This window comes from Dipodomys merriami, unplaced genomic scaffold, assembly GCF_024711535.1.
Source record: "Dipodomys merriami isolate MVZ:Mamm:240054 unplaced genomic scaffold, mDipMer1.0.p SCAF_31, whole genome shotgun sequence".
Classification (NCBI taxonomy): Eukaryota; Metazoa; Chordata; class Mammalia; order Rodentia; family Heteromyidae; genus Dipodomys; species Dipodomys merriami.
In genome coordinates, this window is record NW_027204604.1 from 18649607 (window position 1) to 18671100 (window position 21494).

The 21494-nt window shown below is 58.6% G+C and overlaps 2 protein-coding genes across 7 annotated transcripts in view; one reads left to right on the plus strand and one right to left on the minus strand.

Moving 5' to 3' along the window:
* The window catches only part of Sdccag8 (SHH signaling and ciliogenesis regulator SDCCAG8), a 184476-nt gene extending 175100 nt beyond the window's left edge, over positions 1–9376 (plus strand). For all 3 annotated transcript variants that reach the window (XM_070041917.1, XM_070041918.1, XM_070041920.1), the window contains 2 exons: positions 5722–5877; positions 9064–9376. In XM_070041917.1, coding sequence (XP_069898018.1) covers positions 5722–5877; positions 9064–9115 — 208 coding nt within the window. In that variant the 3' untranslated portion in view covers positions 9116–9376. The remainder of the gene's footprint in view (positions 1–5721; positions 5878–9063) is intronic.
* Positions 9377–10223: 847 nt separating this feature from the next.
* Akt3 (AKT serine/threonine kinase 3) overlaps positions 10224–21494 on the minus strand; it is a 202705-nt gene continuing 191434 nt past the window's right edge. For all 4 annotated transcript variants that reach the window (XM_070041922.1, XM_070041923.1, XM_070041921.1 and 1 more), the window contains 2 exons: positions 16987–17089; positions 10224–12000 (listed from right to left, as the gene is read on the minus strand). In XM_070041922.1, coding sequence (XP_069898023.1) covers positions 11915–12000; positions 16987–17089 — 189 coding nt within the window. In that variant the 3' untranslated portion in view covers positions 10224–11914. The remainder of the gene's footprint in view (positions 12001–16986; positions 17090–21494) is intronic.

A 21494-nucleotide genomic window follows, 5' to 3' on the forward strand; every position in this document is an offset into this window, starting at 1 on the left:
TCAGTGGGACTCCTTCAGTTACCGTGGTAACCAGCAGATGGGGTTCTTTGACCAGGTCAGCGGGGAGACTGCCTTGGTAAAGCCTAGGCCCAGCTTAAGACAGCGCTGTCGTAGATAGACGGGAGTTGTTTTTTTTCATCAAATTATTCGCATTAAAACTTAATTAAGATATGTGCCAATAAATGGCGCCGTGGTGATCGAATCTGGTCGCTGAGCTGCCGCGGGCCCGCCCCTCCTAGATCATCCCTCTGAGAGCAGTTTGCCTACCGAGGCTGGGCGGCATGAAGGGGTCCCCGAGGCCTGGCCTGGCGCGCCCCAGGAGGACCGAGTCTCTAAGAACACACAGGGTAGTGTCACCCACACCCCGAGCGCAAGGGGACGGGATCCCATGCAGCTACAGCCCCCCGCTTTCCTGAGAGCCTGTGCATGGGTGAACTGCAAAGAACACTCTCCAAAGGAAACTGGTCTTTAAGCGCTCTGGGTTGAAGAAGGCTGGAGACGTGGCAGCCTGGTGAAAGGGACCCCCCCCCCAAGGGCCAGAGAAACAGTATTAGGTCAGTTGACACAATTGGAGTTCAGTGGTTAGGTAAAGGTATCACAGCAGTAGTAAGGTTCCTGCGTTTGGTACTAGACTAAGGTTCTGTACAAAACAAGAGTAGCTTAGGAATACACAGAGCTGCAGCTAGAGGAAAGGAACTGGGCCAGTCATGGTCAAATAGCTCTGAAAACGTACAGTGGAGAGGGGGCCGGTGCCGCGGCGCCCCTGCGCGGGGCCAGCACAGCCAACAGAGCTGGACAGGGCGATGGCCATTCTTGGAACTTTTCAAGACTTTTTCTAAGTTTGGCGTCATCTCCCACAATCTGGACTGGACCCCAAGATCCCGATTTTCAACAGTTATTCTCCCCGTGTTCCGTGCACGAAGTGCTGTGCTGATTCCGATTCTGCTTTTTAAAAAGCTGGGTAAGATGAGCTCCAGCTGGACGCAAACGGCCTTCCGGCCCTGGAGTGGCGCTCACCCTGCTCGGTGCACGGCAGGGCCGGCGGGCAGCGCGTGGGTGCCCCCGCCCGTGCTGGGATGCTCCACGGAGCACAGGTTTGGATTAGGAAGCCAGGAGCCGCGCCCATGGCATCTGGGAGCCGCCGGTGCTCTCTGGGCCTCGGCTTTGCCAGCTGACCTCTGACAGGGTGTGATTCGTTTGGAGCAGGGCCGGACGTTTTCCGTCGCTGAGACCTCCAGCTCACCGCCGCGGGGCAATCAAGACATCGGGGAGCCAGGTGCTGCCCAGGAGCGCAGACGCTCTTGACTGAGGGTACACTCTGCGGTCACACGGTCCTTGGGAGGAATTCCTCTCGAAATCACCTTGGGACTCTGAGGGAGGATCCATGCGTGAGGACTCCAAGCGTGATGACTGAGCTCTCCATTCAGAGCACACGGCTTAGTCTGAGCGGCTACAATCATGACGTGTAATTGTGTAAAAGGCAGCAACAATCTGAAAGTGTTAGGATAAAATGTACAACTTTAACCTAGCAAAACTAATCCCCAGCACAGCACTTAGGGAAGTTGGGTCCCCACTGCCTGAAATGGCACAGGACACGGGATGCAGGAACACCGCACCTGAAGCCACGGTTCTGTAAAAACGAGGAGAGGAAGAGAACCTGGTCGTCTGCCTAGCCCGAGGCTGGAAAAGTTGGGCTGTCAAAGACCTAGTGTGTTGTTTTAGACTCTGGCCCTGTGAGCTAACACACGTGTGTTCACACGTGAACACACACGTGTGAGCACAGGACAGGGCAGGGTGTCACTGACAGTTTATGTGGATCCTGGGGGCTGATTTCACAGTGTTCACATAGTAGTCACCTGGCTTTTCAATCATTTTAAACCTTTTTTTTTTTTTTTTTTTTAAGTAGGATTGACATTCTCGCATGCCGTTGGTACAAAAACAGATAGTGGCCCAGGACGGCTCATTGATTGGTTGTTTGGTTGCTTTGTAAAAACACGGAGGTGAATGAAAAGTATTCTCTGGCTAACATTTTGCAAGCATGATTAGCAGCGTGAGACAATGTGCGGTGCTCCTTAGGTGAGATCCTGCAGCGGCGACCTGGGCCTGTGGCTCTTCCCCTCTCCCCCACCCCCATGGGCTGTGCAAGCATTTTGGAGTGCGGAGTTTGCTAGTGCTCACTTTGTTTTCCCAGTGGAGAGCCTGAATGCAGAATGCTCAGCGCTCTGGCCTCAGATCAAATAGCTGTGGAGTGACAGAGCTTCACCTTCCAGAGCTGGTGGAATACTGACAGTAGAGGATGGTGGAGGTCAGGTAGGTAGGAGACAGAAGTGATCTGGGAGTAGGAGACATGAGTGTCTAATAGTACCAGATGGTGGGGTTCTGGTGGGTGAGGGGTAGTGGAGGTCTGGTAATCAGCATTGGTGTTCATTAGGGCAGAGAGGAGAGGGAAGCAGGAGGCCAGGCCGGAGCCAGGAACTTGGGGTATCTCTGGGCTTCCATTATCCTGAAGTTACTCCTTGAGCCCTCCCAAGGGCCGGGGCTGGCTTCTCTGTGCCTAGCATTTCTCCTGCACAGGAGGCATATAACAACCCCACTGTGTGGTATTGTTAGGAGGGTTGTTATGTAAGGAATGCAAAAGATCATTGGGCATGTAGGAAAGGCTCCGTTAATGTTAGGCTTTGCTGGGAGTGCTGGGAACTGAGGGCATGCTTTACCGTCACCACCGCACCCTTGAGTCCATACACTGTTTGGAATATGTACTTCTTTCCCAAGAGGAGCCCTGTCCCATGAACGTAGTGGGCCTGTGTGTGCCGAGGACACGGCTAGAAGAAGGGGAGGAAATCAGCCTTCGTGACCACAGGGCAGGGGCTCGAGCTGAAAACGTCCCAGAGCACAAGACACTCGGAGCTTCTGGGTGAAACCCTTCTCTGCAGGCGACATGTGCAATGTTAAAACATGCCTGTGGGGTGGAACAGGCCTGGGCCAGGACGTGCCCAGCCCCGCGTGAGACTCAAGTGCTCATTCGCGACGGTGCCTCCAAGGCCACAAGCTACAGACACTTTCCTGTCTCACGTGCAACATGAAGAGTTACATTTCTGTACTCCCCTGCTTTCACAGTATTCATAGCAAATGAATGTCTGCAGTGCAGGACCAGAGCTGGCAGCTTGCACTGCTTCTGTTTTGCATAGATATTTTCCCAGCCCACTCAGCTTTGTGATGTTGTTTTGCTCCATCTTATCTTGAAACTTTGTGATGTGTGTGTGTGTGTGTGTGTGTGTGTGTGTGTGTGTGTGTGTGTGTGTGTGTATTAAGTGCCGGTTCTGACAGTGGGGGTGGGGTGCTGAGGAGCTGATGGACCAACAGGGATCTGCCCAGGCTCGGCCCGCGGGCCGGGCCGGCACTCTCCTCTGTACCATACCTTCACTCTGCCGTGGAGACAGCTGTCCCTCAAGGCCGGAGATTCCTGGGGCTGCTGTCTCTGCTGACCTCCTCGCCCCAGCACCGACAGCTGCTGGCCCCTGGAGGTGTCCCCCTCCTCCGGGCCGTGTGGCACGGCCCTGCGCCCTGGCCGAGGACCCGCCGTCTCTGTGTAGACAGCTTGACCCCACTGTGCCCCCGCTGACCCCGACGGTTTGGGTCTGGGGCGGGAGGCGGCCACGCTTGCCCCGGGTGCCGTGACAGCGGCGTAGACACCCATGCACTAGGTCCCTGAGCCTACAGACGTGAGTGCAGGCCCAGGGACGAAGGGTCAGAATGCCAGGCAAAACGCTTCAGTCGCCCCGACCTGCACCAGGGTGAGTTGTAAGCTGTGGGGCGCCTGTCAGGAAGGGGTGAGCTGAGCCCCGCCCAGCGGAGAGCCCCGCCCAATGAAGAGCCTCGCCCAGGGGAGAGCTCCACCCAGCGGAGAACCCCGCCCAGCCGAGAGCCCCGCCCAGCCGAGAGCCCCGCCCAGCGGAGAGCCCCGCCCAATGAAGAGCCTCGCCCAGGGGAGAGCCCCGCCCAGGGGAGAGCTCCACCCAGCGGAGAGCCCCGCCCAGCCGAGAGCCCCGCCCAGCCGAGAGCCCCGCCCAATGAAGAGCCTCGCCCAGGGGAGAGCCCCGCCCAGCAGAGCCCCGCCCAGGGGAGAGCTCCACCCAGCAGAGAACCCCGCCCAGGGGAGAGCCCCGCCCAGCAGAGCCCCGCCCAGGGGAGAGCTCCACCCAGCGGAGAACCCCGCCCAGCCGAGAGCCCCGCCCAGGGGAGAGCCCCGCCCAGGGGAGAGCTCCACCCAGTAGAGCTCCACCCAGCTGAGAGCCCCGCCCAGGGGAGAGCCCCACCCAGTAGAGCCCCACCAGGGGGGAGCTCCACCCAGCTGAGAGCCCCGCCCAGCGGAGAGCCCCGCCCAGTAGAGCCCCGCCCAGCTGAGCCCCGCCCAGTAGAGCCCCGCCCAGTAGAGCCCCGCCCAGCGGAGAGCCCCACCCAGCGGAGAGCCCCACCCAGTAGAGCCCCGCCCAGCAGAGCCCCGCCCAGTAGAGCCCCGCCCAGTAGAGCCCCGCCCAGGGGAGTGCGGTGTGTGTGCGGTGTGCTAGGTGTGTGGTGTGATGTGTGTCCAGTGTGTCTGGTGTGTTATGTGTTTGGTGTGTGTCAGTGTTGTGTGTGCGGTGTGTTACATGTGTGTGTCGGGTGTGTTATGTGCGTCTGGTGTGTGTCGATGTGTTACGTGTGTCCTGTGTTAGGTGTCCCGTTGGCTGGGTCCCTCTGGGCACCCGCTGGGGGGCCGGACGGGGAGGCGGGGCACGGGGGGCGGGGTTCTGGGGGCGGAGCGGACACGAGTGGGCGGGGCTCAGGACTGCGGGGCGGGGTGGGGCCGTGCACAAGCACTGCGGGTTCCGTCCATGCCTGTGGTCCTCCTCAGGGCTGGTCACAGGCCCGCCCCTCTCGCCGCCCCTCCTCACCCCAGCTGCGGGGCCAACCCGGTGCCCTTGGTGGGGGGAGCGAGGTTGCAGCCCAAGCGTGTCCGCCCCATGGCCAGGCCGCGGGCCCCCCTACCCCCCCCAACACACGGCCAGGCCGCGGGACCCTACCCCCCACCCCCCCAACACACGGCCAGGCCGCGGGACCCTACCCCCCCCAACACACGGCCAGGCCGCGGGACCCTACCCCCCAACACACGGCCAGGCCGCGGGACCCTACCCCCCCCAACACACGGCCAGGCCGCGGGACCCTACCCCCCACCCCCGCACACGGCCAGGCCGCAGGACCCTACCCCCCAACACACGGCCAGGCCGCGGGCCCCCCTACCCCCCCAACACACGGCCAGGCCGCGGGACCCTACCCCCCACCCCCCCAACACACGGCCAGGCCGCGGGACCCTACCCCCCCAACACACGGCCAGGCCGCGGGCCCCTACCCCCCCCAACACATGGCCAGGCCGCGGGACCCTACCCCCCACCCCCCCAACACACGGCCAGGCCGCGGGCCCCCCTAACACCCCCCAACACACGGCCAGGCCGCGGGCCCCTACCCCCCCCAACACACGGCCAGGCCGCGGGCCCCCTACCCCCCCCCCCCAACACACGGCCAGGCCGCGGGCCCCTACCCCCCCCAACACATGGCCAGGCCGCGGGCCCCCTACCCCCTACCCCCGCACGGCCAGGCCGCGGGACCCCTACCACCCCCCACCCCCGCACGGCCAGGCCTCCCCGCCCCGCCCTTACTGACGCTGCCTCGGCTTCCCCGCAGGCTCCAGCAGCTGGACAGACACAGCCAGGCCGCCGCCCAGCAGCTGCTGCAGCTGCTCAACCAGCAGAACCGGCTCCTCCTGGAGCGGGGCGCCCCGGGCGGGCCGGAGGCCGAGGCGGAGCGGCGGCCCGGGCCGGGCGCCGCCGGCGCGCGCAGGTGAGCTCCCTTCCTCCGCAGGGGTCTCTGCAGGGCCGACGCCGGGACGGGCCGACGCCGGGCGGCGCTCGGTGACAGCACCCAACCCGGTCTCGGCCAAGTCGCTGCTGCTGCCGCTGCTTTTGTCGGTCGTGAGGCTTGAACTCGGCTTGGGCGCCGTTCCGCGCTCTTCAGCTCAAGCCACGGCGCCACTTCCGGTTTTCTGGTGGTTTATTGGAGATAAGAGTGGCAGCGACTTTCCTGCCGGGACTGGCTTTGAACTGCGACCCTCAGATCTCAGCCTCCTGAGGAGCTGGGGTGACAGGCGGGAGCCACCCGCGCCCGGCGCACGCGCGTGCTGGGTGCGGCTCCGTGCCCTAACTCCCGGCCGGCGGTGGCTCCACATGGGCCTCCCAACCTTCTAGAAGGTTCCCGGCTACTGAGCTAGCAGACAGGTTTTTACTTTGTTTCTTCCACGGAGCGCAGCGCCTGGTTCACGTGGAGCCGAGGGGCCGGGGAGGGGGGTGGAGGGGGGTCCGGCGCCCCCCGCGGCTCCCCACGGCCCCCCGCCTCCCGGTAGACGCAAGTGAACAAAACACTGATTGCTGCGTGCGGGCAGGCCGCTCCCCGCAGCCCCAAATGCCAGCGCCGCCCGGGAGCCCGGCCCCGGGAGACACAGACGCCCCCTGTGCGGAGGGGGCGCCGGCAGCGCTGGGGGGGCGGAGGGGGCGCCCGGCACAGGGGCGGAGGGCGGGGGGGGGGCGCCTGGCACCAGTGGGGGGACGGAGGGGGCGCCTGGCACTGGTGGGGGGCGGAGGGGGTGCCTGGCACCAGTGGGGGGAAGGAGGGGGCGCCTGGCACTGGTGGGGGGCGGAGGGGGCGCCCGGCACTGGTGGGGGGCGGAGGGGGCGCCCGGCACAGGTGGAGGGGACGGAGGGTGGAGGGGGCGCCTGGCACCGGTGGGGGGGCGGGGGGGGGCGCCCGGCACTGGTGGGGGGCGGAGGGGGCGCGGCGGCCAGGCCGCGGGCCTCACCCTCCCACTCCGCCCCCGGAGGCCCTGTGGCTGGAGCCTGAGCTGCGCCCGGCCACGGCCCAGGCCGCGCCCTGCCTGTGCAGGCAGTGGGCACCTGCCACCTCTGGCGTCCCGGGAACAGGACAGGAGCTTCCAGAGACCAGTGGGGCCAGCGCCGGCCTCGGCAGGTCTGGACCGTCGAGGACACTGAAGGAGGTGGCCACGCTGCTGTAGACGCCACGGCCGGCCGCGGAGACCCTTGGCTCGGGCCGCGGAGACTCCCTATGCCCCGGCCGTGGAGACCCTGCGCTCGGGCCGCGGAGACTCCCTGCGCTCGGGCCGCGGAGACTCCCTGTGCTTGGCCGCGGAGACTCCCTGCGCTTGGGTCGCGGAGACTCCCTGCGCTTGGGCCGCGGAGACCCTGCGCTTGGGCCGCGGAGACCCTGCGGTCCTGTGCTCGGGCCGCGGAGACTCCCTGCGCTTGGGCCGCGGAGACCCTGCGGTCCTGTGCTCGGGCCGCGGAGACTCCCTGCGCTCGGGCCGCGGAGACTCCCTGCGCTCGGGCCGCGGAGACCCTGCCCATGGACTGCAGAGGCCCTGCACTCGGGCGCACAGAGGGGATGAAAACTACCCTGAAGGCCGAGGAGGAGGCAGCCCGGGCCGCACACGAAACCAGCAGAAACGAGCAGCGCAATCCGAGGGTTGGGCCGCCGCGGGGAGAGGTCCAGCCGGCGGCCCCCGACCCGTGCACCAAGGGCTGCAGGAGGCCGAGGCCTGGACGATGGTGGCCGGATTCCAGCCGCAGCGCAGTGGCTCTGGCCCTCCAGGCCCGGCGGCCAGCATGACCGGTGGCCCTGGTCCGGCGTCTGCTGCTGTGGAGACCGCGGTGCTGAGCTGTGCCAGGGTGGATGGCGCCCGGCAGAGCAGCTCGGTGACCCTGCGAGGACAGGGCGGCCCGCGCGGGGGACCCTGGGCGGCCCGGGAACCTGCAGGGCTGCGTCCTGCGCCCCGCAGAGTAGGCTGCAGGGAAGGGAGCGGTGCGGGGCGATGGTGATAACGGTGAGGATGAGGCCTAGGATGACGACGACGCCGGGCTGGCGGGCGGGCGCCTTGCGGCCCGGGGACGGAAGGATGACAGGCCTGTCCTGGAGCTGGGCTGTTTGCCAGGGGTGTCGGGGACTCGCCACACGCCTGCTTTCTGACAGGCACTTTGACGGTGACAGACGCCTCCAAGTCACTTTTGCCTTGAACCGGTCAGCCCAGACCCTGGGCGGAGCCTCCTGCCCCTGCGTTGATGGGGGGAGAGGAGGAAGGGGAGGAGAGGGAGGAAGGGGAGGAGAGGAGGGGGAGGAGGGGGAGGAGAGGAGGGGGAGGAAGGGATGCTCTGCACTTGCCGGCTCTGCTGCAGAGCCGAGGATCGGGGCGGGGCTGGACGGGTAGGACTTGGACACGTCCAGTGGCCGGGAGGGTCCCCACCAGGCCTGGGCGCTGCGTGGACCCATGCCACCAGTCCCCGTGTCCACCCATCTGTCTGAGGCCGTAGCCTCTATCCACATCTGCACCTCGTCCACGGTCTGCACGTGCAGGTCTCTGACAAAGGGACCGGGCGGAGGTCACGCGTGGCCTTACCAGACCCAGGTCCTCTCCTGACGATGGCGGCAGCCGGGCCGGAGCTCGGTGCCTTCCCGGGGCTGCCCACCCGTGCGGCGGCCCCGCGGCGGTCGTGCGGCTCGGCTCGGGGTGGCACCAGCCCGCTCCGTGCGCGGGACTGGCCGGGCCCGGCTCCAGGTGATTAATCTGGTTAAAACTAGGCCTGGGGAGTTCGGGGAGCGCTTGGCCTGCACTTTCCACTTCACCCACTGTAACAGATCCCGACCCAACCCGCGCCGTCTTCGCGGGAGTGGGGACAGGCCGCTGGCCGCTGTGCAGACAGAGCGCGCGCCCGGATCCAGGCTGTGGGACTGAGCATCCGGACCTTGCTGCCGACCTCCGTTTCATGGCTGGCCCCAGCCCGCACAGCCGGGAGGGGGCGCCCGGGGGGGGGGCGGGAACTCAGGGCCTCAAACTTAATTTTTCCACATTTTTAACCACCACAAAGTTTCCCCCTAAAACTAATAATAATCGTGACTAAGCCAGCAAATGAGAAGACATACCCATGATCTACTTAAACTTACTTTTTATTATCATTTTTCCAGTTACCCAGCATGCCACAATCTGATTGCCGACCTGGATGAAACAGTGAAATAAATGATTTACAGAGAGATATTTACATTCATCCGATTGGTACTTCACGCACCACCACGCTGCGGCCATGGCAGGCTGACCCCGGACTGCAGCGCGGCGTCCCAGGCCGCCGGCTCCCCGTACTGTGGGTCAGCCCGAGCTGGAGTCCGAGCCGGGGAGAAGAGCTCGCGGGGGCCTCGCAAATGGCTCGCGTGACCGTTCTTAAGCCCGCTTCTGTACGCTAAGTCACACGCAGGAATCTGATTAAATGATCTTTGTTAAAGCCTTGAATTGTAACGTTTCCTTTTTACCTTGTAGTAGTGAACAGAACACCAAAAAGGCACATATTTCAACCAGGTGTGTCAAGGACCAAACGTTTCCTCCTGCCATTGGGTTTCCATTCCTGCTGGGTTACCTGCCGTGACACACGTCCAGCAGCCACCCGCGCCCAGGGCGCGCTCGGGGGCGCAGGCGCTCTAACTTCCACTCTGTGAACAGATTAAAAAAAAAAAAAGCATCTTTGGCTCACTAGTGTCAGATTTTTTCCAGTAGCAAGGATTTGAGACGAGCCTAAAAATGTACACAGTGAAGTTAGAAAACTCAGCCTCCCAAATGTCCTCGCGGAGACGAGCATGTTTAAGTCTACGCGGTCGGCGGTCGGCGCTCGGGGCAGCGCACGCCCGGCCCCTCTCCAACCACCGACGCGGCCTCCGCACCCCGGGCAGAGGCCCGGCCGGACGCCAGGGCCGTCACAGCGGTTTCCGCGATCCTCCCTTCTGGCTTAGTACACCACGGATAAAGTACAGTGTTGTGAAGATAGCACCTTTGAAGGATGATGGAGGTCATTTACGCCAGCTCCGGGGAGCGGCTGAGGACGGCCCAGCGGAGGTCCCCACGCGGTGTGCGCCTAGCCCGGCCCCTGGACGCCGAGTCCGACCCCTCCCCGTCGGGAACGCTGCGGGGCCGCAGGTGTGCGGGCCGGAAGACCGTGAAGATGAGCGGCCCGGGCCCGCCCCCGGGGTCTGAGGCCCCGCACGACCCCATCACGCACAGCTCAGCGCCTCTGGCGCTCAGGAGACGCCCGGAACACGGGGCGGCCGCCCCACCCAGCAACCACCACAGGAGGCGCAGGTTGACATAGTGCTTTATTCACGCTGCGGTACGAAGGAACTAGAGTGCACCCCACGTCCGTGTGCAGAGACGAAGGAAGGGTGTCGTGTACAAACAGTGCGTGTCGCTCGCGCACGCCCCGGGTCCCAGGCCCCGAGGAGAGGCCGGCGGAGTGGGGGTGTCTCGGGGTCGCCCCAGCCGGAGGCTCCACCGCGTGGGCCTCGCGCGAGAGGCGCCCGGGCTGGGGAGGCGCCTCGGCGGGGCCCTCCGTAGAATAAATACTTTACATTTCATGCTCGCCCGCGGGCGGTGCGGGGCGGGGCGGCGGGAGCGGGGCGGCGGGAGCGGGGTCGGCTCCGCGGCCCCAAGGCAGGGGGGGCTGGGCCTGGGGGACGCGGCGGGCGAGGCCTGGAAGCAACACTGGGCCGCGGGGAGTGGGTGAGGGGGCAGGGGCAGGGGCCGCCCGCCTCCCGCCTCCCGCCTTCCGGGAGGGCGCGGCTCCGCCCCACACCCGGGTCTGCCCCGCCTCCGAGGCCGGGCCGGGTGACACCCTTAGGGCCGCCCTTGGCCAGGGTCCGGAAGTCACGACGATTGGGAGAGGGAAACAGCACGAAGCCACGTGCCCCGGGAGATGACTAAGGGACGCGGCCCTCAGCCCGCCCGCGGAGAAGGCGGGGCCTCGAGCGAAGGTGGCCGGCGCGTAGGCCTGGACCCGCGGCCGCGGCGCCACCGCCAGCAGTGGTCCTGGAGCCTTCCACCCCGCCGCGGCCCAAGGCCGCGCGCTCGGCCCCGCCTCCGACTGGCTTTGGAAAGGGTCGGCTCCTAGCACCGAAGGGCGTGAGGGGAGGTCCCAGAAGCGCCACGGGCGCCGCGCCGCCTCCCGCTTTTGGCCTTGCGAGGCCGCTCCGCCTCCTCCGCTCGGCCGGGCTCTGCGCAGGCGCACGCCGGAGGCCGCGGCCCTCACTAACATAAATACTACCGACGTGAGCGGGAGCGGGAGCGGGGCGCAGGGGTCCGACCTCGGCCTCCCGAGGACGCGCACGCGCAGGGCCAGCGCCGTCACCGCGGCGCGCGGTTCGGTGAGGGCCGGGTCGGCGCCGTCCACCTTCCGAGGCCGCGGCAGCGGCACGAGGCGGAGGCGGAGGCGGAGGCGCCGGCCTGGCGCGGGCCCCGCCGGCCGCACGGCCCGGCCCCGCTCTCAGCAGCGCCCCGCCCGTTCCGGCGAGTCGGCTCAACGCGGGCACCCGCGCTCACCGTCCTTCCACGACAGCTGCTTTGAAATATGAACTACATCTTCGTCGTCTAATTAGTTAATTTATCTTCTAGAAAGTTAAAAAGTGTACCTAGAATCAGTGCGTCTCGTGGAGCCTTCACCGCAGGGAGACTCCGAGACCGAACGAGAACCGGTGCACGAATGAACGAGGGCGGCTCATGACTCCCGAAGACGGAACTTACTTCTCGAAGTTGCTATCATAGTGAGACAGTAGCAGCAACAGCATGAGACCTTGGACTGAAATACAATTTCATGCAAAAACAAAACCTGGAGAGTGTGCGTGTGCGTGTGTGCGCGTGTTCACGGGGCGACGGTGGCGCGGTGGGCCTGGGCGGGCGGGCGGGCCGCCCCGCTGTCCGGAACGGCGAGACTGGCGACAGGTCCAGGATCGTGTCCAGTAAGAAACCGAGGGTGACGGGAAGCAGCAGGATGGAGGAGGCCTATTCCCGGCCGCTGGCCGAGTAGGAGAACTGCGGGAAGTGTGGCCGCCGCTCGTTGTCCACGCCGTCCATGCCGTCCTCGTCATCTGCGGAGGCAAACAGCCGCGTCAGCACACTGCCCGCCCCGCGCACACGCCCGCCCCGCCCGCACCACACCGATCACTCCTCCCGCACACGCTCCGCGAGGATGCCGACGTGACAAGCCGCGGGAAACCGCATCTTGGTCTTTAGAAGCCACTGATTCCAGAGAACCGCAAGTCTAAGTGGCCCACGCCTACACGCCACATGACTTTAAGTATTTGTAGTTTTATTTTTGGGGTCCGGTCGTGGGGCCTGAACTCTGGGCCTGGGCGCTGTCCCTCAGCTCTTCAGCTCAAGGCTAGCGCTCTACCACTTGAGCCACAGCGCCACTTCCGGCTTTTTTCTTTTTGCTTATGTGGTGCTGAGGAATTGAACCCAGGGCCTCAGGCATGCACGGCAAGCGCTCTGCCACTGAGCCACCTTCCCAGCCCCTTATAGTTGTTTTTTATTGGTGCAAGAATCCAGTTTCCTGGGCAGTTTCATCTGAACATCTTCCTTCACCAAGACGCTTTGAGCCCCCTTCCAGGGGTCAGGAGACCGCGCCTCCCTCCGGCTGTCAGCCCCGGCCCCTGGGTCCACCCAGCCCCGCCTCGCCCGACCTCTGCTCTGCGCACTACCCATCGCCTCAAATCCTTCTGCGCCTCCGGTGCAGAGCAGCCGCGGCTGCAGCCTCTGCAGGGCCTGGGTCCCAGCCCCAGCCCGCCGCGCCGCCCCCTCTCGGGAAGCGTGTCGCGCTCTCCCTCCTGTCTCCCCATGTTCTTCTGCATGCGGAGTGCTTCCGAGATGGGCCCGCGTGCGTGCGTGCGTGCGTCGGGGAGCAGGCCCGCAGGGCGCCTTTCCGCACCACCACTCTCGGAGGTGCGTCTCCTCTGTGAGAGGCCTGGCCGAGGAGTCGGCAGCACAGACAAGGCCCCCCAGGCTTCCGGTCCGGATTCTGGCACGTGCCAATCAATCACGTGCCACAGGGCGGTTTGCCCGCCCGCAGCTGCTTCGCTGTGTCTGTGCGGCGAGCACGCGGCGGCGCGCGGGAACCGGGACCGGCTGTCCGCAGGGCTTCTGGGGGGAGGGGGGAGACTATCACCGAGGAAGACAGCCTTCACCGTCTGGCGGAGCGGAGCGCGCCCTCCCAGGTGTGAACCGACCCAGGGTGAATCACCAGGATGGCCCTGCTCGCTGGAGGCCTTTGTTCCGCCAGGGGCCGTCTCTGCCTAGACCATCTCGTGCAGGACACACGTCATTACCAGCAGGGCGCTGGGCAGCGGAGGGACGCCTATGCGCTCGGAGCGTGTCTGCTGCGCGTCCGCGGCCTCCTCGCCGGCTCGGTTGGGAGTGAGGAGGGCGGGAGCTGAGGCTGGGAGGAGCCTGGGGCACGGCGGGGCGGGCGGGGCGGGGCGGGCGGGGCCGGGCAGCGCTGCGTCCCGCCCCGCGCACGCGCGGATCCCCGATCCTGGCCCGGCGCACGCGCGGATCTCCCGGTCAAGCCACCAGAGCTGGGAGAAGCCCCCTCTGCGGAGGACGGCAAGGACGTGCATCTAACAAGAGCCCCGTCCGCAGTCGCCCAGCGAACGAGCACCAGGGAGGACACGTGGGGTCCCCGCCGCCCGTGAAGGCGGAGCAGTTCGCTTTCCTTTTGCAACTGCTGGTGTGTTCTAGAACACCTGGGCCCCGCTCTGGGAGGCCGAGGTGGCGAGGGAGGCCCGGCCGGGGCCTAGAGCCTCCCCTCAGGGCCCAGCGCTGTAGTCCGGAGGCGGAGAGGTGAGGATGGCGGTTCAAAGCCAGCCTGGGCCGGAAGACTCGGGTCTCTGATGAACCATCCAAACCTGAGAAGGGGCCGAGGCTCCACTTCCGGTGGCAGGCGCCTCCCGCGAGGAAAAGCACTCGCGGGCTGCACCGGGCGGCGAACGGCCTTGGCGGGCTCCTCGGCGCCGCCCGGCCCGGCCCGGCCCGGCCCGGCCCGGCCCGGCTGCGGCTCAGCAGGCCGCGCACAGGGACGCCTTCGGGCAGGTTTCTGTGGCTGATTACATTCTACACTTCAGTCACATTCCAAACTTTGACCGGACTAACAAGGCAGACTCAGGCTGGGTTTAGCGGCAGAGCACTTGCCTGGCACGCTCGGGGCCGGGGCCTGGTGTGCGCGTGTCCACGCGTGCGCGCGGGGGCTCGGGGGCTGTGGGCCGAACTGGCTCGGGGGCCTGACATCCGAGGCCATCTCAGAACGACTGGCAGCTAGGCAGCGCTCCTAAGCGGTGACACCAGCGGGCGGAGGCCTTCCCGGCCCCGGCTCCGGTCAGTCTTCCCCACGGCGAACTCGCGCACCCGCACTGGCCTTGCGGCCGGGCGGGGCTGGAGCTGGCTGTCACGCCCAGCCGACCCCATCACAACCCACTCTGAGGACAGCTAGCGGGGAGGTCAGTAAGCAGCTCCCTGGCCAGATCCCAGGGCTTTTCATGTCTCCCACACTGAGATTTTGCTTTTAACTTTCTGACATAGTTATCTGCCCAAAGCTGAACATACAGTGCCCACCGACTTCTACGACTCCACAATAACACGTTCTGCTGTCCTAAAAAACCAAGCCCGCAAACCCCAAAGCTGTTTAAGAAAGGACATTGGAAGAGGCTAAGCGGGGGCGAGACCTTCTAACCAAGCTTGGCAGACAAGCTCATGAGTTCAGGGGAGCCTGAGCTATTTATTTAGCAAGACCCTCCTAAAAACATGACCACCATATCCCAAAGTGCACTGGGGAAGCTCAGCGGGAGCCAGGGCGGCACCTGTGCAGAGGGGGCCCTGGCCCTCTACTCCTATCACTTGTCTGCGGATTCTTGAACATCTGCCCCAGGAAAGGATAGGGGCTATGCCATGGTCAGTGACACAGAGCCTTTCTCTTACAAGCTGCTGTGTTCTAGCGGAATAGAAAACATACAACCTGAAATGTACTGGCAAGTACAGGGGTTCACTTAAGAGGACCAAGAGTCAAGGGTGTGGTTAGATTGTATTGTCCCTAGGACTGGAAGGTCAAAGGCAGCGCTCTGAAAAAGTGATGGCCATCCACACAAATACACGGGACAAGGAGCATTCTAGGAACAGCAAATACTGAAGTTTAAGGTACATGGAGTCATGGCATGTCCATGGTGGAGCTGGAACACAGGATGGGAAAAAATGGGACCAGGAAAGGCAAGCAAGCTGGGCAAGATGTGAGCAGGCCAGAGAGCCAGAGTGACAGGTGCGGACATACAGCGCCTCAGACGCATCTGGAAGGCTTTAGACCAAGAATGACGGTCTGATTACAACCAGTATCATATCCAAATGGCAGAGCCCAGCAAAGGGCTGGCAGGGAGAGCTGACCGGCGCTGACCTGGCTCTGTGCTGGGGCCTGGTCAAGACCCATACCCATCATCCACACCTTTGGCTACTTCCTCACAACTCCACCGTTTCTGATTGTCACTCTGGAACTCTATCAATGGCACACACTGCCCCTTCAACACATTGACACCAAGAACTCAGCAGGCACCAGCCCAGGCGGTGGGCTGGCCTCCCAGCTGAGGCTGGCCTGATGTGTGGAACCTCAGAACAGCTCAAGTTCTCTTTGGCTTCAATTTCTTCACTTTTGAGCTGAAAGGTAATAGGTTCTTCTTTTGAATTAAAAAAAGCAAAGAAAGAGACAGGCACTTTGTCTTCAATTTCACAGTACATATAATCTCCTTGTTGCCAGGGTACAGACCCAGATTAAAAACTCTTATGAACTAAGCTGGTGGCTGACCCCTATAATCCTAGCTACTCTAGAAACTGAGATCGAGGTTTGAAGCCAGCTTGGGCAGACAAATCCAATTAACTAGAAAGACGTCTGGACTTGAGGTGTGGCTCAAGTATAGCCAGCATGAGTAAGAACAAGAGAGTGGCTGGCCCTGGGTTCAAGACCCAGTACCAACACAAAAACAAACAACAAACTCCTAGTTCATGTTTTGACAATAAAATCAGTGGAGGAAGATGACTGAGGGGACAGTATTTCACTCCCATCTTCCCTTTCACAGACAGCGCAAGTGACTACTAACTTAAGCAGAGGAAAACACAAAGTACAGAAACACTAACATGAGCTGGGCAATGGTGGCGCATGACTGTAACCCCTGCTGGTTGTGAGGTGGAGGTTTGAGAACTCAAAGTTCAAGGCCAGTCCTGAGCCCAGGCCAAAATGGCACAACCAAAAAGAAATGAGGGTAAGGTCAAAGTGATAAAGCACTTGCCTAGTAAGCTCAAGGCTCTGGGTTAATCCCCAGCTCCACAGAAACAACCAAAAAACACACTAATATGAGCCTAGAATGTGTGTACCTTGAAGAACTCCTCTAACTATCCAAAGAGCTCTCTAGTCTCAATCCTGTCTGCATTCCTCCATCAGCACGACATGTGTCAGCGTGGATGCACTACAGCTGAGAACGACTTGCATGTGTCAGCGTGGATGCACTATAGCCGGGAATGGCTTGCTTTCACCAAATCCCACTTGCTTATGCCATTTCTCAAATTGGGGCACATGTTATGTGGAATGATTTGAGGATCTGAATGAATATATAGTTTAATAAATTTGTACTTCAATGTATGTGTACCAAATACTAACAGCAAACGAAATTATGTCTTCACAGATATAGATACTTAAGAAAAAGTCAGTTAAAAGGAATAATGCAACTTAAAGTGAACTCAAACTTCTAAGTAAGTAGAGAGGGGCAGATGGCTGATGGCGTGTGAAAGAGCGGGGCCTGTGATGGGGCATCTCCTGACTCAAATCTTCTCAGCTGAGTCCTAAGAATCTACTGTAGAGTAGTGAGAAAGGACTAGTTACTCTGTAATTTGGTTTATAAGTTTTCACATGTGGTTTTTCTGATCCAGAGGAGCTTCTCTGCATCACCTCTGCTATTTCCTCTTAGTTGTAATTTTAAAACAGAACGAATGCGCATCAGCGTGGGCTCTGTCTTGGGATCGCATGCGGCTGGGGAGTCACTTACATCTCTCAGGCGGCGTTATGGTGATGGTCTGTGCTGTAAACTCCTCGTCGAAACACCTGGTGTCCGTCTCAGAGGTTACTTGAGGCTTAAAAGGAGGCACGAGCTGCAAGAAGGGAGAAAGAGCACTGTTAAGTGATTTCAATTCAGAAAGCTTCACTTCTAGGGAAAAATCTGAGTATGAGCAGCAAGGTGCACAGGGCCGAAGACCAGGAGACAGAGTCACCAAGTGCCTGTGAGGACAGAGGCATTCAGTGTCTCCAGTCAAGTCTACAGGCAGAATGGGAGTGCTTCGTTATTGAGCATGAGGCTGGAGATGTCAGGTGAAATGGAACACAGCAGGAGAACTAAAAATAGGGTGGGAGGGCCAAACTGAAAGAAAGCTGCGCCGCTCTTCTCCGGTGGCAAGCAGACAGCAGCACCCTGCAGAGGCAGCCAGGCCAGTGCAGCACACAGACTCAGAACCATTACAGGAGCCTAGTCATCAGTCCACACATCAGGTCATTGCTAAGGACTGTCCTGACCGTACCTATCAACTATCCATATCTACTGATCTACTGCCCTCCCCATCACCCTTTCTTCTCACACTGCTGTATTTGTTCTCCAAACACACACACACACACACAACTGCACTTTCAATAAAATACAAACGCTTTGGGGCATGACTGGCATCTACTACTTGTGTACAATTTATACATTTATATCCATGAAACAGTCTCCACTGTCAAAATAGGAAACATGCCCACCACTTGCATATATATGTCTGTGCTTGTGTGTACACATATGAACACACACACACACTACACATTTGACAGTGCATGCTAGGCAAGTGGTCTACCACCGAGCCACAACCCTGACCCATGCCAGTGTAACTCTCTCCTATTGCCTACAGTGACTCATATGCTGCTTGTTGTGAGAAGTTCACTTACAGTTCCCAGGATTTTATGTAGAGTCATAAACTATGCACTCTTTTGTCTGGCTTCTTTCATCCAACCTAATTGCTTTGATATCAACCATACCATGCATATACCATGAGCCCCCAGTGTGACTGCTGGGTAATATTCCACTGTACAAGTTATCCACCTCATAGACAGCTGGGCTGATTGTAGCTTGCACCCACTGCAAATAAAGCTTCTATAAATCTTTATGTAAAAGTCTTAGGTAGCTGGGCATTGGTGGCTCACACCTGTAACCCTAACTACTAGGAGGCTGCCTGTAGTCACAAAATTACCTTTGATAAAAAAAAAACAAAACAGTTTGCCTTTTCTTTGCACGGTTTCACTGTATTTGATGTTGGTATACTTTGTGGAAGGGAAGGGAGAAAACACATTGTTTAAATAGGGATACAGGTGGACCCATTGCAACAATGAGATGTACAAGACGTTATGTCAAAAAACGAACTTTACAACTTTGGCGGTGGGGGGGCAGGGAGGAGATGGGAAGGGATGAGAAGGGGAAACAAAGGAGGAGGCAACAATGCTTGCCCATTACTTTGCCCATGTAATTGTAACCCCTCTGTATGGTATTTTCACACACACACAAAAGACATACAACAAACAAACTAACCCCTCCCAAAGTTAAAAAAAATTCACTAAATGGGCAGAGGAGCTAAGGAGAGACTTCTCAGAAGAGGCGGCAAGAATGGCAAACAAACACACGAGGAAATGCTCATTATCTCTGGCTATAAAGGAAATGCAAATCAAACAACCCTGAGATTCTTCTATCTCACCCTAGTTAAGACTGGCCAACATCTTGAAATATAATAACCAGAAATGCTGGCAGGGATGTAGGGAAAAGAAATCCTACTGCACTGCTGGTAGGGATGTAACCTAGTACAACCACTCTGAACAGTCTGGAGGTTCCAGCTAAACATAGATCTTCCTTTGACCTAGCCATACACTCCTGGGCATCTACCCAGAGCATCACAAGCCAGGATACCATAAAGACATTTGCACATCCATGCTCACTGCTGCACTCTTCACAATAGCCAAGTTATACAAACAGCCCAGAGGCCCTGCAATACATTAGGGAATCCAAAAAATGTGGTAACTATATACAAAGGAATTTATACAGCCATTAGAAAGAATAATATTATGTCATTTACAAGGAAACAGATGGACCTAGAACAAATCATGTTAAGTGAAGCAAGCCAAGCTCAGAGAGACAAATAGAGCATGCTTTCTCTCATATGTGGAAGCTAGATCTAAAATGCACAGAGACATGATAAATTATACAGGACTCTAGGTGTTCACACAGTAGGACCAAAGGAGGATACTTTTAGGGGAGGAACACAAAAGCACAGTGCTTAAGTGCTTCTGATCATATAATATTTATCAAAATGAACTCCAGGAAATGGAAGTATCTCTCACTTAAAAAGTTCTCTCTCAGCTGGACACTGGGGGCTCACTCCTGGAATCCTATCTACTCAGGAGGCTGAGATCTGAAGATTGTGTTTTGATGCCAGCTCAGACAGAAAAGTCAGTGAAACTCTTACCTCCAATTAAAAACACAAAAAAAGCTGGAAGTGGTGCTGTAGCTCAGGTGGTAGAGTGCTAGCCTTGAGCACAAAGAGGCTCAGGGACAGCACCCAGGCTGAGTTCAAGCCACAGGACCAGCCAAAAAAAAAAAAAAAATCTCTCATTTTCTCAATGCCTTTATCAGTTTTCAGTGTTCAGTGGAACTAGAGTTCATGCTGGGCCATAAGGGAAGACAAAAAAAAAATGGCATCAATCTTACTAGCTCAGACCTTGCGGTGAGAATCATGCAAAAGCTAGGATGCTGGTCACAGAGTGAAACCCACACCACAGGACAACTACTAAAGGCAAAGTTAATGAGAACACGTGAATATCCCACAAAGCCACTTTGCTTCTACCCTCCAAATCTTCCAAGAATATCACATAGCAAATTTTCCAGTTCTGGGAAATGTAGCTTAGTCTAGTCAAATGGACATGTTATCCATTAGATATATGTATGTGTGTATATACATATATACACATGTATATATAATACATGTATACTCGTACACTATATATACAACACACACACACACACACACACAAAGTTCCAATTTAGACATATACTTAAGTATTAAATTAACGTAATAAGATCTGGAAGATTCACCTATAGAATGGGAGAAAGTATGTGGAAAGTATTCATCTGACAAAGTATTAGCATCCAGAACATATGAGGAATTAAAAAACAACAATAGCAACAGCCCCTCCAAGTAAGCTCATTTGAAAAGGGAAAGGTTGGAACAGACATGTCTGAAAAGATGTATGCATGATCAGCACAATCAGGAGAAAGTATCCAGTCTCACTAGCCACCAAGGAGATGCAAAGTGAAGACACCATCAAACACTGGCTCTTACCAAAATTGTTTGGAAAACAGTATGGAGAATCCTTGAAAAATTAACAGAATTAACATAGGACCCAGAAATCACGTTGCTGGTTATATACCCAGAGGAAATGAAACAATTTCAGTGATATCTATGCTATTTGGTTAGTATGGAATCAACAAAAGTTTCTATTGGCAGATGAATGGATAACAAAAACATGGTGTGCATATGTGATGTATGTACATATGTGTATATATATTACTATTATATATTACATATATATATATGTGTGTATATATATATATATATATAAAACCATAAAAGAAGAATGGAGTCCTACTGTTTGTGACAATGTGGATGAGGTTGGAGAATATTAAGTTAAATATATCAGATACAAAAAGATCAATAGTAATGTTTATTCTTTATGTATAGAAGCTAAGAATGCTAATTTCAGGAAGAGCAGACCAGTGACAAGGAAGCAGACCAGGCCAGGTACCAGTGGCCCATGCCTGTAATCCTAGGTACGCAGGAGGCTGAGATCTAAGGATCATGGTTCAAAGCCAGCCCAGGCAGGAAAGTCTGTGAGACTTTTATCTCCAATTAACTATCAGAAAATTGGAAGTGGAGCTATGGCTCAAAATGGTAGAGGGCTAGCCTTGAGCAGAAAAGCTCAGGCATAGTGCCCAAGCCCTGAGTTCAAGCTCCACAACCAACAGAAAAAAAGAAACTAGGAATGGTAGAAGATGGAAGGAGAGAGGAGGCTGGGTAAGGAGTACTGAAGCACATTTCCTGAGGAGGAGTGAGTTCAGTAATCTGCTGGGCACTCTGACTTCATCATTACACATTGTACACATGTACTGATGCCACACTGGGTCCCATGAATATGTGCAACTGCTCTATGTCAATCAAAAGAAAGTACTGAACACTTCCATAACTCTCACCTGTCAAATAAAATTGTTACTTTTCCTATTCTTTTTTTGGGGGGGTCCGGTCGTGGGGCCTGAACTCTGGGTCTGGGTGCTGTCCCTCAGCTCTTCAGCTCAAGGCTAGTGCTCTACCACTTGAGCCACAGCGCCACTTCCGGCTTTTTTCTTTTTTCTTACGTGGTGCTGAGGAATGGAACCCAGGGCCTCATGCATGCAAGGCAAGCGCTCTACCACTGAGCCACCTTCCCAGC